At 38.6% G+C, this 15385-nt stretch overlaps 1 protein-coding gene across 14 annotated transcripts in view; it reads right to left on the reverse strand.

Annotated features, from left to right (window-relative positions):
- PARD3B (par-3 family cell polarity regulator beta) overlaps positions 1 to 15385 on the reverse strand; it is a 1159019-nt gene that overhangs the window by 535540 nt on the left and 608094 nt on the right. For 12 of the 14 annotated variants that reach the window (XM_086344421.1, XM_086344496.1, XM_086344462.1 and 9 more), the window contains one exon: positions 859 to 947. The exons of the other annotated variants lie outside the window; for them this stretch is intronic. In XM_086344421.1, the coding sequence (XP_086200547.1) occupies positions 859 to 947 (89 nt within the window). The remainder of the gene's footprint in view (positions 1 to 858; positions 948 to 15385) is intronic. 14 annotated transcript variants of the gene reach the window in all.

Raw genomic sequence — 15385 nt, forward strand, 5'->3', positions numbered from 1 at the left:
AGCATCACTTTCCAGTGTTAAAGCCAACAGTCTATTAGACACAAAATTTTCATGCAAATTTTGAAGCAACTTTAAAAATGATGATGACAGTGATGAAAACAGAGATGATGATGATGTTGAAATTGGTAACGACAGCAACAGGGCTTACTCTGCCTCAGGCACTGTTCACAGCACTTTATTAACTAACTTTGTCTTTAGGTAACAGTTAGTTAACAGTTAACTCTGAAGGAGTTTTATTTCCTTTTTATTTTATTTTTATTTCCATTTTATGTAACAGAAACTAAGGCAAAGATTGACGAGCAACTTGCCTAAGCTCCTAGAATTAATAAGCTGCAGAGCTGGGACTTGAACCCAAGCAGTAGCTAGGGATGAGCTAAAAATTATCACAGAGCAAAGCAAGTGCCCATAACCATGAGAACAACTGATTTTGTATACAAATTACTTACATTAAAAACATAAAAATCTGGGTTGATAGGCTAGGTTCATTTTATATACATAGAGTAAATATTGCAAGATTGTTAAAATGCAGTGCAAAGTAGTATTCAAAGAGCTAATGTCAAAGTAGAACACCACACCACAATGAATTCTGAAATGTTCACTTTAAGCTGTAGCTCAAACAGAAGAAAAAAACAATTAAGAAATCTAGGTTGCAGAAAAAGGTTGGAAGGATTGAGGCTCATTTGTACATGTTTGTCAGGAATTTCTCATGTAAAAAAAGAAAAGTAATTTAGCAATTAATTTTAGAATCAGGTTTCACTCAAGTATTCTTATCTTGATCTTTTCTATAAAATAAAACAACTATAAGTTAAAAAAACATTCAATTGAAATAAAATATTCTTATTCACATAAATAGAATACCTCAACACATCCATAGTTTTTGGTGATGTCAGTAGTTCTGTCTGCATACCATTCATAACTTCTCCATCTTCTAATTCCTCCGTGGAATTCTGTAGTGAAACAAACCATAAGTATGTGGATGCTATGCACATAGAATTGAAAATCTGAATAAAAAGTCTCAACGGGAGAGAATAAATGGTTTTATTCTGGATATATACAGTGCACTCTGATTTCTTTGAAGGCTGGAAAAAGGTGTTAATCTTTTCAGTGTTTTCAATGTTCTTTTCTCTTCCGTTTCGTTTCTGAAATACTCACATGGACCATTTACACCAGGCAGTATGTTAAGAGCTTTGGAATACATCATTTAGCTTCCTGCTACTCAACCATAAGCACTGGGGACTGAGTGTTTTAAATCAGCAAGGAAAAGGGGTACCAAAGGGAAGGTGCCACTGACAGGGGGTGATGTATTAGCTTTAATGTACTGTACTTGCTTGTACCCACCTCAGTGGCACAAAATAAAAAGCAAAATCCATGAAAAAAACAGTTGCCTAGGAAGGTCACTTCTATCAAAAGTATAGCAGGAAAAGTGCAGGATAAGAAATCTGGAGTTCTCACTTGTCTTAAGACTTTCATTCTGAGGATGCTCTTCAGCGCAGAGAAACTAAAATTAACCATTTAACTTCTAAAATGGTAAGCAGTCTTCTACTACAAAGAAGGAAGAGGGTGAGAGAGGTCCTGCACTCCAGGACGGTGGCAACATTGAGTTGGATGTTACATTGAGGAGAGAATAGATTCTAGAAAGCCAGCCCACTTTAGGGTTTCATTTAAGTAAGACGTTAGTTCTCTGTTAGGCTTTGGAACTGAACTCTAACAGAGTAATTTTGCAGACACACCGCTCTTCAGGATCCCAGCCACAGATAGCACATGTTAAGGACTTGAGTTTCAGTGAATGATCACATGGAACGTTCATGGGTCTAAAGATGCAATTTCAATCAAAAAAACACAATAGATGAGTTAAAAGGTTGGACATAAAGGAATAAGGTTAACATTTGGAAGAAAACAGGACATACAGGCACAAATCAAGCAGTATGTCACTGTGACTTGATTTTTTTTTTTTTAATGTATTTCATTTTTAGATTGAAAACCAATACCTCAAACTTAGGGGTTGAGAGTTTGGTGAAGGATTTGATCTGCACTAAATTTTTAAACATTTATTTGCTTTCTCCTCTTCATGAAGAAAGGAAAAAAAAATCCAAAAAGTTAAAGGACACATTTTAGTTGAAGGCACCAAATCTTAAAAGATGAATGGTTCTAAAAGTTTTCAAACCTTCACCTTATTATGAAGTGCTTGATATATGTTTACATTGAAATGACACTGGATTGGGGAGGTTACAAAACACTTGAGTAGAAAATTTAATAAAATATATCATATCATCATTTGATATGACTAGAGCCCATATCAAGACATTTGATGGCTGCATTTATGTCAAAATCATTAACTTTCTCATCTATCACAAGAGGGAGCTCTATAAAGGTGGAGGCTGTATCTAGTCCTCTCTATATTAAGCACACAATACACAGGATTAATTTAGTGAATGTTAATGAAGAAATAAGCTGAATGACATTATATTAGTTTCCTAATGATCTGCAATAAATTCAAAATTCAGTTCACTTCAGTTCAGTCACTCAGTCATGTCTGACTCTTTGCGACTCCATGGACTGCAGTACGCTAGGCTTCCCTGTCTATCACCAACTCCCAGAGCTGACTCAAACTCATATCCATTGAGTTAGTGATGCCATCCAACCATCTCATCCTCTGTCATCCCCTTCTCCTGCCTTAATCTTTCCCATTATCAGGGTCTTTTCCAGTGAGTCAGTTCATCACATCAGCTGACCAAGTACTGGAGTTTGAGCTTCAGCATCAGTCCTTCCAATGAATATTCAGGACTGATTTCCTTTAATTGACTTTAATTTAATTTCCTTTAATTCCTTTAATTGATTTCCTTCAATTGACTGGTTGGATCTCCTTGCAGTCCAAGGGACTCTCAAAAGTCTTCTGCAACACCACAGTTCAAAACCATCAACTCTTCAGCACTCAGCTTTCTTCACAGTCCAACTCTCACATCAACACATGACTACTGGAAAAAACATAACTTTGACTAGACATACCTTTGTTGGCAAAGTAATGTCTCTGCTTTTTAATATACTGTCTAGGTTTGTCATAGCTTTTCTTCCAAGGAGTAAGTGTCCTTTAATTTCATGGCTGTATTCACCATTTGCAGTGCTTTTGGAGCCTAAAAAATAAAAAGTCTCTCACTGTTTCCATTGTTTCTCTATCTATTGGCCATGAAGAGATGGCACTGGATGCCATGATCTTAGTTTTCTGAATGTTGAGTTTTAAGCTTATCTTTTTACTCTCCTCTTTCACTTTCATCAAGAGGCTCTTTAGTTCTTCTTAGCTTTCTACCAAAAGGGTGGTGTTATCTGTGTATCTCCCACAGTGTCTGTGAGAGACTTAGAATTGACTTGGCTGGGTGGTTCTGGGGTAGAATCTCTCATTGAGGTAGAACTTAGGTGTCAGCAGGGCTGCAATTCAGTTCAGTTCAGTTCAGTCACTCAGTCATGTCCGACTCTTTGTGACCCCATGAATCGCAGCACACCAGGCCTCCCTCATGTCTATCGAGTCAGTGATGCCATCCAGCCATCTCATCTTCTGTCGTCCCCTTCTCCTCCTGCCCCCAATCTCTCCCAGCATCAGTGTCTTTTCCAATGAGTCAACTCTTCGCATGAGGTGGCCAAAGTATTGGAGTTTCAGCTTTAGTATCATTCCTTCCAAAGAACACCCAGGACTGATGTCCTTCAGAATGGACTGGTTGGATCTCCTTGCAGTCCAAGGGACTCTCAAGAGTCTTCTCCAACACCACAGTTCAAAAGCATCAATTCTTTGGTGTTCAGCTTTCTTCATAGTCCAACTCTCACATCCATACATGACCACTGGGAAAACCATAGCCTTGACTAGATGGACCTTTGGGCTGCAATTACAGTCTTCTAAAGACTTGACTTGGAGAAGGCAATGGCAACCCACTGCAGTACTCTTGCCTGGGAAATCCCATGGGTGGAGGAGCCTCATAGGCTGCAGTCCATGGGTTTGCAAGGAGTCAGACACGACTGAGCGATTTCACTTTCACTTTTCACTTTAATGCATTGGAGAAGGAAATGGCAACCCACTCCAGTGTTCTTGCCTGGAGAATCCCAGGGACAGGGGAGCCTGGTGGGCTGCCGTCTATGGGGTTGCATAGAGTCAGACACGACTGAAGTGACTTAGCAGCAGCAGCAGCAAAGGCAGCAGCAAAGGCAGCAGCAAAAGCAGCAAGCAAATGGAGTTTTCAGAGCCAAGATAAAAAATCTGCCTGCCATGTGGGAGACCAGGGTTGGATCCCTAGGTTGGGAAGATCCCCTGGAGAAGGAAATGGCAACCCACTCCAGTACTTTTGCCTGGAGAATCCCATGGACCAAGGAGCCTGGTAGGTTATAGTACATGGGGTCACAAAGAGTCAGAAACGACTAAGTAACTAACACTTTCACTTTCACTTATTTTTTCTTTATAAAAGCTTTATTAAGATATGACATACATAACATTAAATTCACCCTTTGAAAATAGTACAATCCAGTCCTTTTAAACTTATTCACAGAGTTTTGCAACCATCGCCAATATCTAATTTTAGAGTAATTTCAAAATTCCACAAAATAACCTCATACTCATTAGCCAGAATAGTGCATCGTTCCTGTTTGCCCATTGCAATCATTAAGCTACTGTCTGTCACTAAGGATTTACCAGTTCTGAACAATTTTTTATAAACATTATCATAAGATATGTGGCTTCTATCATTTATCATGATGTCCTTAAGACCCTCTCATGTTGCGGCATGTATCAATATTTCATTCCCTTTTTTTGGTTAAGTAATATTCCACTGTATGTATGTAGCACATTCTGTTTACTCATTCATTACTCGATGGGCATTTGAGTTGCACTCATCTCTCATGCTAGCAAAGCAATGCTCAAAATTCTCCAAGCCAGTCTTCAACAGTATGTGAACCATGAACTTTCAGATGTTCAAGGTGGATTTAGAAAAGGCAGAGAAACCAGAGATCACATTGCCAACACCTGTTGGATCATCAAAAAAGCAAGAGAGTTCCAGAAAAACATATGTTTTATTGGCTACGCCAAAGCCTTTGACTGTGTGGATCACAACAAACTGTGGAAAATTCTTAAAGAGATGGGAATACCAGACCACCTTACCTGCCTCCTGAGAAATCTGTATGCAGGTGAAGAAGCAACAGCTAGAACTGGACATGGAATAACAGATTGGTTCCATATCGGGAAAGGAGTACGTCAAGTCTGTATATTGTCACCCTGCTTATTTAACTTATATGCAGAGTAAATCATGCAAAATTCTGGTCTGGATGAAGCACAAGCTGGAATCAAGATTGCTGGGGAAAATAGCAATAACCTCAGATATGCAGATGACACCACCCTTATGGCAGAAAGCAAAGAAGAACTAAAGAGACTCTTGATGATGGTGAAAGAGGAGAGTGAAAAAGCTAGCTTAAAACTCAACATTCACAAAACTAAGATCATGGTATCCAGTCCCATCACTTCAGAGCAAATAGATGAGGAAACAATAGAAACAGTGAGAGACTTTATTTTTTCTGGCTCCAAACTCACTGTAGATGGTGACTGCAGCCATGAAATTAAAAGACGCTTGCTCCTTGGAAGAAAAGCTATGACCAACCTAGACAGCATATTCAAAAGTAGACACATTACTTTGCCAAGAAAGGTTCATATAGTCAAAGCTATGGTTCTTCCAGTAGTGAGAGCTGGACTATAAAGAAAGCTGAGGGCCGAAGAATTGATGCTTTTGAACTGTGGTGTTGGAAAAGACTCTTGAGAGTCCCTCGGACTACAAGGAGATCAAACCAGCCCATCCTAAAGGAAATCAGTCCTGAATATTAATTGGAAGGACTGATGCTGAAGCTGAAGCTCCAGTACTTTGGCCACCTGATGCAAAGAACTGACTCATTGGAAAAGATGCTGATTCTAGGAAAGATTGAAGGCAGGAGAAGTAGGGGATGACAGAAGATGAGATGGTTGGATGGCATCACCAACTGGATGGACATGAGTTTGAACAAGCTCTAGGAATTGGTGATGGACAGGGAAGCCTGGCATGCTGCAGTCCATGGGGTGGCAAAGAGTCAGACACATGGAGTGATTGAACTGAATTGATTTCAGTTGTTTCCACACTTGCTTATGATTATGAATTATGTTGCTGTGACCATTTGAAATAGTGTTCAACTCTGATATAAAGCTAAGAATGAGAAGTTCTTGTGTATGCCAATATGTTTCATTTCTCTCAGGTATATACTGAGGAGTGGAATTGCTGGGTCAGATAGTAACTAAATGCTTAACATTTTGAGGACAGATATAGTATTTCTAAAATATCTGCACAATTTTGGATTCCCATCAGTAATATCTGAAGGTTCCAAATTCTCCAAATCCTTGCCAACACTCGTTGCTTTTCTTTAAACAAAAATTAGCCATCATAGTGGGTATTGAAGTTTTTGTTTGTGTATACCTAAAAACTAATGATTTTCATTTCCCTAATGATAAATGATGGTGAGCATCTTTGCACATGACTGTAAGACATTTGTGTATCTTCTTTGAGGAAATGCCTAGTTATTTGTATATTTATTATTGAATTGTAAGATTTTTCTAAATATTCTGTGTACAAATTCCTTGAAAAGAAAGCAAAAGTGAAATATTAGTCACTCAGTTGTGTCTGATTCTTTGCAACCCCATGGACTGTAGGTCACCAGGCTCCTCGGTCCATGGAATTCTCCAGGCAAGAATATCGGAGTGGGTTGCTATTCCCTTCTCCAGGGGATCTTCCCAACCCAGTGATGGAATCTGGGTCTCCTGCCATTGCAGGCTGATTCTTTACCATCTGACCCACCAGGGAAGCCAGATATCCAAAATTTCTCCCATTCTATGGGCTCTGACTTCACTTTCTTGATGGCCCCTTTGAAGCACAAAAGTTTAGAATTTTAATGAAGTGTAATTTACATTTTTTTCTGTTACTGTGTTTGGTGTTGTATCAAGAAATAGTGCCTAATTCAAGGTCACAAAGATTTATTCCTGTTTTTCCTAAGAGTTTTATAGTGTTAGCTCTTGTATTTAGGTCTATTACTATTTTGAGTTAATTTTCATACATGGTGTGAGGTAGGGAATACAATTTCTTCTTTGCATGCAGATATTAAGTTATGCCAGCATTAGCTGTATTAATGCCCTTATCAAAACTCATTTGACCAAAAATGCACGGTTGATTTCTGGACTCTCAATTTTATCCCATTGATCTGCATTCTGTGTTAGTACTACATAGTCTTGCATATTGTAGCTTTGTACTAAATTCTGCCTTTTTTAAAAATGTTTGTTTTGACTATTCTGGATGTCTTGCCTTTTCATATGAATTTTAGAATCTGAGCATCATTTTTTTTTTTTTTTTGCAAAAATGCCAGCTGAGTTTTGATAAGGATCACACTGGACCTGTAGCTCAATTTAGAGAGTATTACCATCTTAAAATGAAGTCTAATCTATGAACAGTTAACAGTGGCAGTTATTAAAATAAATATTCATTTTGGCTTTGTAATTCTATATAAACATATATCCTCAAAATGTCAATGAAAAAACTGGGATGTTTGTAATATGGTTTTAACTATTTTTGATTCTTTGCTCCTATTCCAACTACAATTTTCTTGTTGATCCCATGCCAGGGTAAGAAAATAACATATTTTCTGGTTCAAATCAACATTCTGCCAGGTTCAAAGGACTTTTTTCTAGTTCTGCTTAGATAGTAAGTAAAGGTTTTATTTATGTCAACAAAGTACTTAATGCTCCAAGTATATGAAAATGTCAGTTAGAATTTGAAAGCAATATTGGGCCAATTGCACTGTGATAATCTGCTCAAGGGTAATTCTGAACTGACTACAGTTTTATAGCAATCACGTCAATCATTACAGACTTAAGGAACAACATTCACAGACATATGTCTAAGACAAGAGTTCTACTATTTTAAAAGTAGCAGCAAAAACTCCGCCTGGCCACAGCTATCAAGAAGGTAGTAATTATAGTTTATCATCTCAACTAACAGGCAGTGCTTGTCACTTGCCAAAATCATTTCTACATATTGCAGTGGAAGAATTCTTTCATATTCTCTAGAGATGGGGCCAGCAGACAGATGCTTAGGGCATCCTATAAGGAAACAAAGCCAGTTTCAAACTGACTTCAACAGCACTGCAGCGGTGCAGTGCTTCAAGGCTTAGACAAAGGCAGCTTATCTCTTGACAGGGTCTATAAAGTCATTTTTTTTTTTTTTTTACTTACCAAATGAATAACAAACAATGATTTAAGAGCACTTAGACTTTTCCTATACTAAATAACATAATGAAATGACGAGTCACAAAATCACACATTTAAAATTGAAAATTATATATATATATATATTTTTTTTTCTCACAGCTTATTTGAATAACTTTGAGACAAATCTGTAAAATCATGACTTTTAAATTTGGTAATAAAGGGGCAAAAATAATTTGATGATGAAGAGCTAGGGAATAAACAATGAGTGTTGAATAGCCACTATATTTCTTCAACTTCAGGCTTGAGAAATTTTAATTATGTGACTTCAAATCCTCAAACTTGCCTCCAGAAAACACAATGGTTTGTGAAGCTCTACCCTCAATCTTACTGGTAAAATGATTATACTATTTATTTTAATGTTAAAATAGATACGATCAGTGGCATTATAAAGGAATGAAGCTATGTTGAAATTTACTCTTTCTTTTGTTCGCATTACAATCCTTTGCTCCCTAATACAGTTTAGCAGGAGGTTTTGTCTTGCTAGCCAGGCAAAGACCTTTAAGAAGTCTGTCCTTTACCTCTTTGATTATCAGAGCAGGGAACCTATCGTATGTGGCTCTCACAACAGACAAGTTTAATTAGTACAATTTTTAAAAAGCGAACATTTTTAGCAACACTTTCAGGATCACAGGAGCATTTCTGACAGCCAGAATGAGCTGGATTTAAACATCACTGTGCTATTTTTAACTTTAAAATCAACACTTACATAAATATTCCCAAACCAATTAGCAGCAGCTGGAAAGTAAAGGTGTTTACTTTAGTTAGCGCCAGTGCTCACGATGGCGAGTGCTCACGGGCTGTGTGGAGGGGGCCATGTACCAGGCGGGACACTCCTCTCTCCAGGGTGATCCTGGTGTTGGCACCAGGCTATCCTTTCGCAGTTCATGGTGGGCATAAATCACTGATTTCGTACAGGAAAGTGTATTCATGATGTAGCCTCATTAAGATATATATCTCCAAATAAACTTAACACTCTTGATAAAACTTTTTGGAAGAAAACGTTACCCACATTCTCATCACTTCTTCCTAGTCAACCGCAGCTATAAAACAATATTAAAAACAGCTTTATAGCTCAGCTTTTCATCTCTCAGATGAGAACTGAAATAGATGTCTCATAATCTATAGATAGCTTCCTTTGACTTACAGGTGAAAATATATGGCCTTGATTTTTGTCCCCCCACCCCATGCATTTTGGAGAAGGCAATGGCACCCCACTTCATACTCTTGCCTGGAAAATCCCATGGGCGGAGGAGCCTGGTAGGGTGCAGCTCATAGGGTCACTAAGAGTCGGACATGACTGAGCGAGTTCACTTTCACTGTTCACTCTCATGCATTGGAGAAGGAAATGGCAACCCACTCCAGTGTTCTTGCCTGGAGAATCCCAGGTACGGGGGAGCCTGGTGGGCTGCCTTCTATGGGGTCGCACAGAGTCAGACACAACTGAAGCGACTTAGCAGCAGCAGCAGCCATGCATTTTAGCCACATATGAAACCATTTGCCCACAAAATTTTAACTGCCGTTATGTTTCCTAGTGAAGTGAAGTGAAGTGAAGTCGCTCAGTCATGTCTGACTCTTTGCAACCCTGTGGACTGTAGTCTACCAGGCTCCTCCATCCAGGGGATTCTCCAGGCAAGAATACTGGAGTGGGTTGCCATTTCCTTCTCCAGGGGATCTTCCTGACCCAGGGATTGAACCTGGGTCTCCCACATTGCAGGCAGACGCTTTAACCTCTGAGCCACCAGGGAAGCCCAAGTTTCCAGAAGCTATGTTTCCAAAGCTCAGGTGTATTTTATAACAAGATTTGCATTCTGAAAAGCCAACTGCAAGTTTCTTTTGAAATTGCACATGAAATTTAGAGTAATAGAAAAATTATACTGAGACGATTTGAATGCTAGGTTATGTGCCTGGTGCTCATACAAAAACATCATGTAAATTTTAAAATTAAAATTCTGGGCATAATTTCAGAATATTTGTTTTGACTTTTTAGAACAAGAATATCTGTGCTAGAGTAAAAACAAGTTGTATTTGATACGCACACATATGAGATGAACATGCATTTCGGTAGTCAAACACCGTTACTGAAGCTTGACCTAATCCATTTTCTTCAGGCCTTAGGCAATGCCTTGCCATGGGAAATATCTCAGCTGGCTTCATAGATCCCACCCTAAAATATTTCAGTTCTAGCAATTTAATATACCTGCAATTTTTCATATAAATATTAGATGTGTTTATTCATTCTACATGTAAAACAAATGCAAATATTATATATAATGTATATTAGATTGTATATCCATATATATGCATATTAATAGAAATTAGCACTGCGTTATAGTAAGTAGATCTTCAGAAATCCTAGACAACATTAAGAAAGTCCTGGAAAGAATGTTGCTGAAAGGTTAGTCTAGTCCACTCATTTTATAGCTAAGAAACTGAGACCCAGAAGGGTGAAGTGGCAAGCATTTCAACTTAACTGTGCTAAGGTTAGAGGCAGAATCCAGGATTCTTGATTCTTAATTCAGTGGTCTTTCTGTGTACCATGGTAAACAGTTGTTGACTTATGAATGCTGCTCTTAGTATTCATTTTTTTTCCTTTTTTGTTTCAATGACTAATAATATCTTGGATATACTTTACCCATCTTTCAAAGATCTCACAACATTTTCTGTATAACCAGAGGCATATTCACGACAACCCTAAATAATTTGTAGGCATTCCTATCCAATTCTATACATGGGCATATTGAAGGGGAAAAAGCTTAATGTCTTGTTCAAAGTGAAACTAAGGGTCAAAAAAAGAACCAAGAATATTTAGAACTCGCATGTCCTAAGATTGAAGTTTGTAGGCAAGCATGCTAAACATATTTACCTTGTGATGTCTTTTAGCTGCTGATTTTAGACAAATGTTGTGAGCAAACAATATTATGAAGCTTAAAAAAAGGATTTATGTGAAAAACTGTCAAGCATTTCATTAATCTAGAGATGAGCTCTAATAACTGCATTTTAAGATAAAGTTATTTTTTGAGAACACAATTAAAGTAGATCAATCTACTAACTAATCTCAAAGCTTTGGCTTCTGAGGTACATGTGCACACATATACATATACATATACACTCACTGCTAAGCAACAGGAGTTACCTTAATGCTTATAGGGCAAACACTAGACTGAGTTTAAACAATTCTGGATTTTGTACAACACAATGATGTGCTAAGTCGCTTCAGTAGTGTCCAACTCTTTGTGACCCCACGGACTTAGCCCATCAGTCTCTTCTGTCCATGGGATTCTCCATGCAAGAATACCGAAGGGGGTTGCTATGCCTGCCTCAAGGGCATCTTCCCAACCCAGGGATGGAACCTGAGTCTCCTCCGTCTCCTGCATTGGCAGGCGGTTTACCACTAGTACCACCTGGGAAGCCTGGGTGAATACGGTACACTGGAAGTCAATGCTATTCCAGCTGACAGTCTCATGCAGTTGTGATATATGAGATGATGCACTGCATGGGTGCATTCCCATTGACTCTCCACACACGCAGACTTAGTCACACCTTCTCCTCATCTGGCTTGTGTTCAAGAGATACTGCCTGGTTTTAATTGCTTTAATAAAAGTAAGACAGACCAAATTAATGTATTATAGTAAAATTAAGCTTTGCTCTGAAACAAAGGAGACAGAAGGAGAACAAAGGCAAAAGGTTCCAACAGAAGTTCTCTCATAGTTTTGACTGGTGGTGTCTCCTAATCTCCTGGCCCTCTCCTTTATTATATGTAAAATAAAGATAAGAAGAGTTCTAAGGTCTATTCCAGGTACAAAATATCCCATAACTTAGTAAAGGGACAGCAAGTAGTCCTCACTGAAGAAAAATAAAAAAAATTTCAACAGATAAAATAAGGGGTGAACAAATTTATTTGGAAAGCTTCCCTTGTGAAGCAACCCTCAAGGAGACATTGCGTACTTTCTTCACATACTGATTCTGAATAACTTTTGGGGAACAAATATATGACATGAGGTAAAAATCTACTTAAAATAAAACTAAAATGCTCCCTCCATGCCTCATTCTCTTTATCTTCATCTACGATTTTTTTCCTGGCTATTCCCTTTCCTCCTTACCATTAACAACTAGCAGAATTAAGAGTTCATTGTTAAGATTTTCCAGGATTTTGACTTAGATTTGAGAACATAGTTTAAAAAAAATCTTTTTTTAATGCATAACTTACACATTTTACCTGTTGAGATTTTGTTATTGTTCGTTTGTGTTTTGTTTGTTTGTTATTTTAGAAAACTATACGGTGACCTTGACTAAACCTGATATCAGGCAGTTAAAACACACTATTATACTTAAAAAAAAAAAAAAAAAAAAGTGGGAGGAGAGGAATTGTGTTCTGTTTGTGAGATCTGAGTTGACCAACCAGGTTGATCAGCCTTATTTAGGTATCAAAAAGGAAAATCATTACTGATGTCAAGATCAGCATCTGTTGACTTTTCAACCTAACACCAACACCTATGGCTGTGCTGCTTTCCAAGCAAATATATTCATTGAAAAGGCCGCTTTAAAAACCTTAGAACTGTGAAAGTTCAGAAGTTCAACAAGGAAATCCTGCAACAGCTGTTTTGAGATCCACTGTTTCTTACTCAGACTTAAATAACACATTCCAAAAGTGATAAAAAGAAATCTGGAAAACACACACAAGCATATATATATATATGCACAAATATATATATATTTCAAATACAAGACTGACACAAACATGATTATAATGATCGCTTCAGTTTACAATTGGGCTTCCCTTAACTTATATGCAGAGTACATCATGAGAAACACTGGGATGGAAGAAGAACAAGCTGGAATCAAGATTGCCAGGAGAAATATCAATAACCTCAGATATGCAGATGACACCACCCTTATGGCAGAAAGTGAAGAGGAACTAAAAAGCCTCTTGATGAAAGTGGAAAGAGGAGAGTGAAAAAGTTGGCTTAAAGCTCAACATGCAGAAAACGAAGATCATGGCATCTGGTCCCATCATTTCATGGAAAATGGATGGGGAAACAGTGGAAACAGTGTCAGACTTTATTTTTTTGGGCTCCAAAATCACTGCAGATGGTGACTGCAGCCATGAAATTAAAAGACGCTTACTCCTTGGAAGGAAAGTTATGACCAAGCTAGATGCTTTTGAACTGTGGTGTTGGAGAAGACTCTTGAGAGTACCTTGGACTGCAAGGAGATCCAATCAGTCCATTCTGAAGGAGATCAGCCCTGGGATTTCTTTGGAAGGAATGATGCTGAAGCTGAAACTCCAGTACTTTGGCCACCTAATGCAAAGGGTTGACTCATTGGAAAAGACCCTGATGCTGGGAGGGATTGGGGGCAGGAGGAGAAGGGGACGACAAAGGATGAGATGGCTGGATGGCATCACCGACTCGATGGACCTGAGTCTGAATGAACTCCGGGAGTTGGTGATGGACAGGGAGGCCTGGCGTGCTGCGATTCATGGGGTCGCAAAGAGTCGGACACAACTGAGCAACTGAAATGAACTGAACTGTAGCTCAGCTTAAAGAATCTGCCTGCAATGCAGGAGACCTGGGTTCGATCCCTGGGTTGGGAAGATCCCTGGAGAAGGGAAAGGCTACCCACTCCAGTATTTTGGCCTGGAGAATTCCATGGACGTGTAGTCCATGGTGTTGCAAAGAGTTGGACACGACTGAGTGACTTTCAGTTTCAGTTTATAATTGGATTACTTCCACAATTCAGTTACAGCTAATTTCCCCCTAGCTTTCTGTATCACTGAATCCATCAAAACTTCTTGAGTCCAATGCTTACGAACACTAAGACAGTGCTGTTTACTCATGAAAAGGTGAAGATCTTGAACAATACAGCACACTCTCCCATGAAGGTCTGCTTCAGATCATGCTCTCATCATAAAACAAGATTGAAGGCATTATAAATACCTGCTTCTCTTCCATTTACTCTCTCTCTTGAAACTGTAGCACCTTCTCAAATATTTAGAATACAAATCTGCCCAAATGGACAGTTTGATGCCACTAGGGTTTCATTTGTAACTACAAACCATCACCTACAGCTGGCAAATATAAAAAGACTTGAGGGAGCTGGGATAATTCAGCAATTACAAAAAATTCTAGCTTAACTGTTTTTCTTGTGGTTGAAATATATTTCAATCAGGTTTGATTCCAGTAAATGTATCTTATGCAATGAAGCAAAGCTACACAAATTCCAGGCTTGGTTAGGAGAGTGTAAAGATAAAAGAACATATTATTAAAGGAATATTTTTTCATTTGCACATGCATTTCACTAATGCCAGTACAGGCACACTCCTCTGCCAGTCTGCATTACAAGTCTTTCCTATGAAAATAGGCTGCAGAAAATGTTGAATCCATAACCAAGTCCGTGGAGACTTGTTTTAGGAGGTAGTAGTAGTAGTGTTAGTCTCTCAGTCATGTTTGACTCTTTGCCACCCCTGCCAGGCTCCTCTGTCCATGGGATTCTTCAGGCAAGAATAATGGAGTGGATTACCATTCCCTTCTTCAGAGGATCTTCTCTACCCAGGGATCGAACCTGGGCCTTCTGCACTGCAGGTAGATTCTTACCATCTGAACTACAGGAAAGAGGTGGGGAGAGGGGATAAAAGCACAGGGATTTGCATGTATACTTTGTTTAGTAAGAACTTTCCCCAAAATTCTCAAGACGTAGCAAGTCAAAGTTCTGTGTTGAAAAATCTTTTACAATTATCAGATGGAAAACTAAGTTTACAACTTATCTTGGTCCATGAATAAGGCAAGTTCAAGGACTCTTTTTTTTTCCCCAACAGTCTTTACCATGCCTCCTAAGTCTTTATCTTTCTAGACACTTCACTCTCATCTAGCCCCTCATCAAAGTCCCCCCACACTGCCGTGTGTACCAGTTTCTCTCCTATGGCCTCCATATATCTTTCCACACAATCATTTTGCCATTCACTTTGCCATTCTTGCATTTCACTTTGTGACACCTTTATTGGAAGCCTCTGGTTTCAAAAACTATCTCACTAGCTTATAAGACCTACTGAAAATAAACAACGTGGGGAAGGATTTT

Source organism: Bos grunniens, chromosome 2 (genome assembly GCF_055505025.1).
Source record: "Bos grunniens cultivar Pamir isolate PY7600 chromosome 2, Bosgru_T2T1.0, whole genome shotgun sequence".
NCBI classification, from domain to species: Eukaryota; Metazoa; Chordata; class Mammalia; order Artiodactyla; family Bovidae; genus Bos; species Bos grunniens.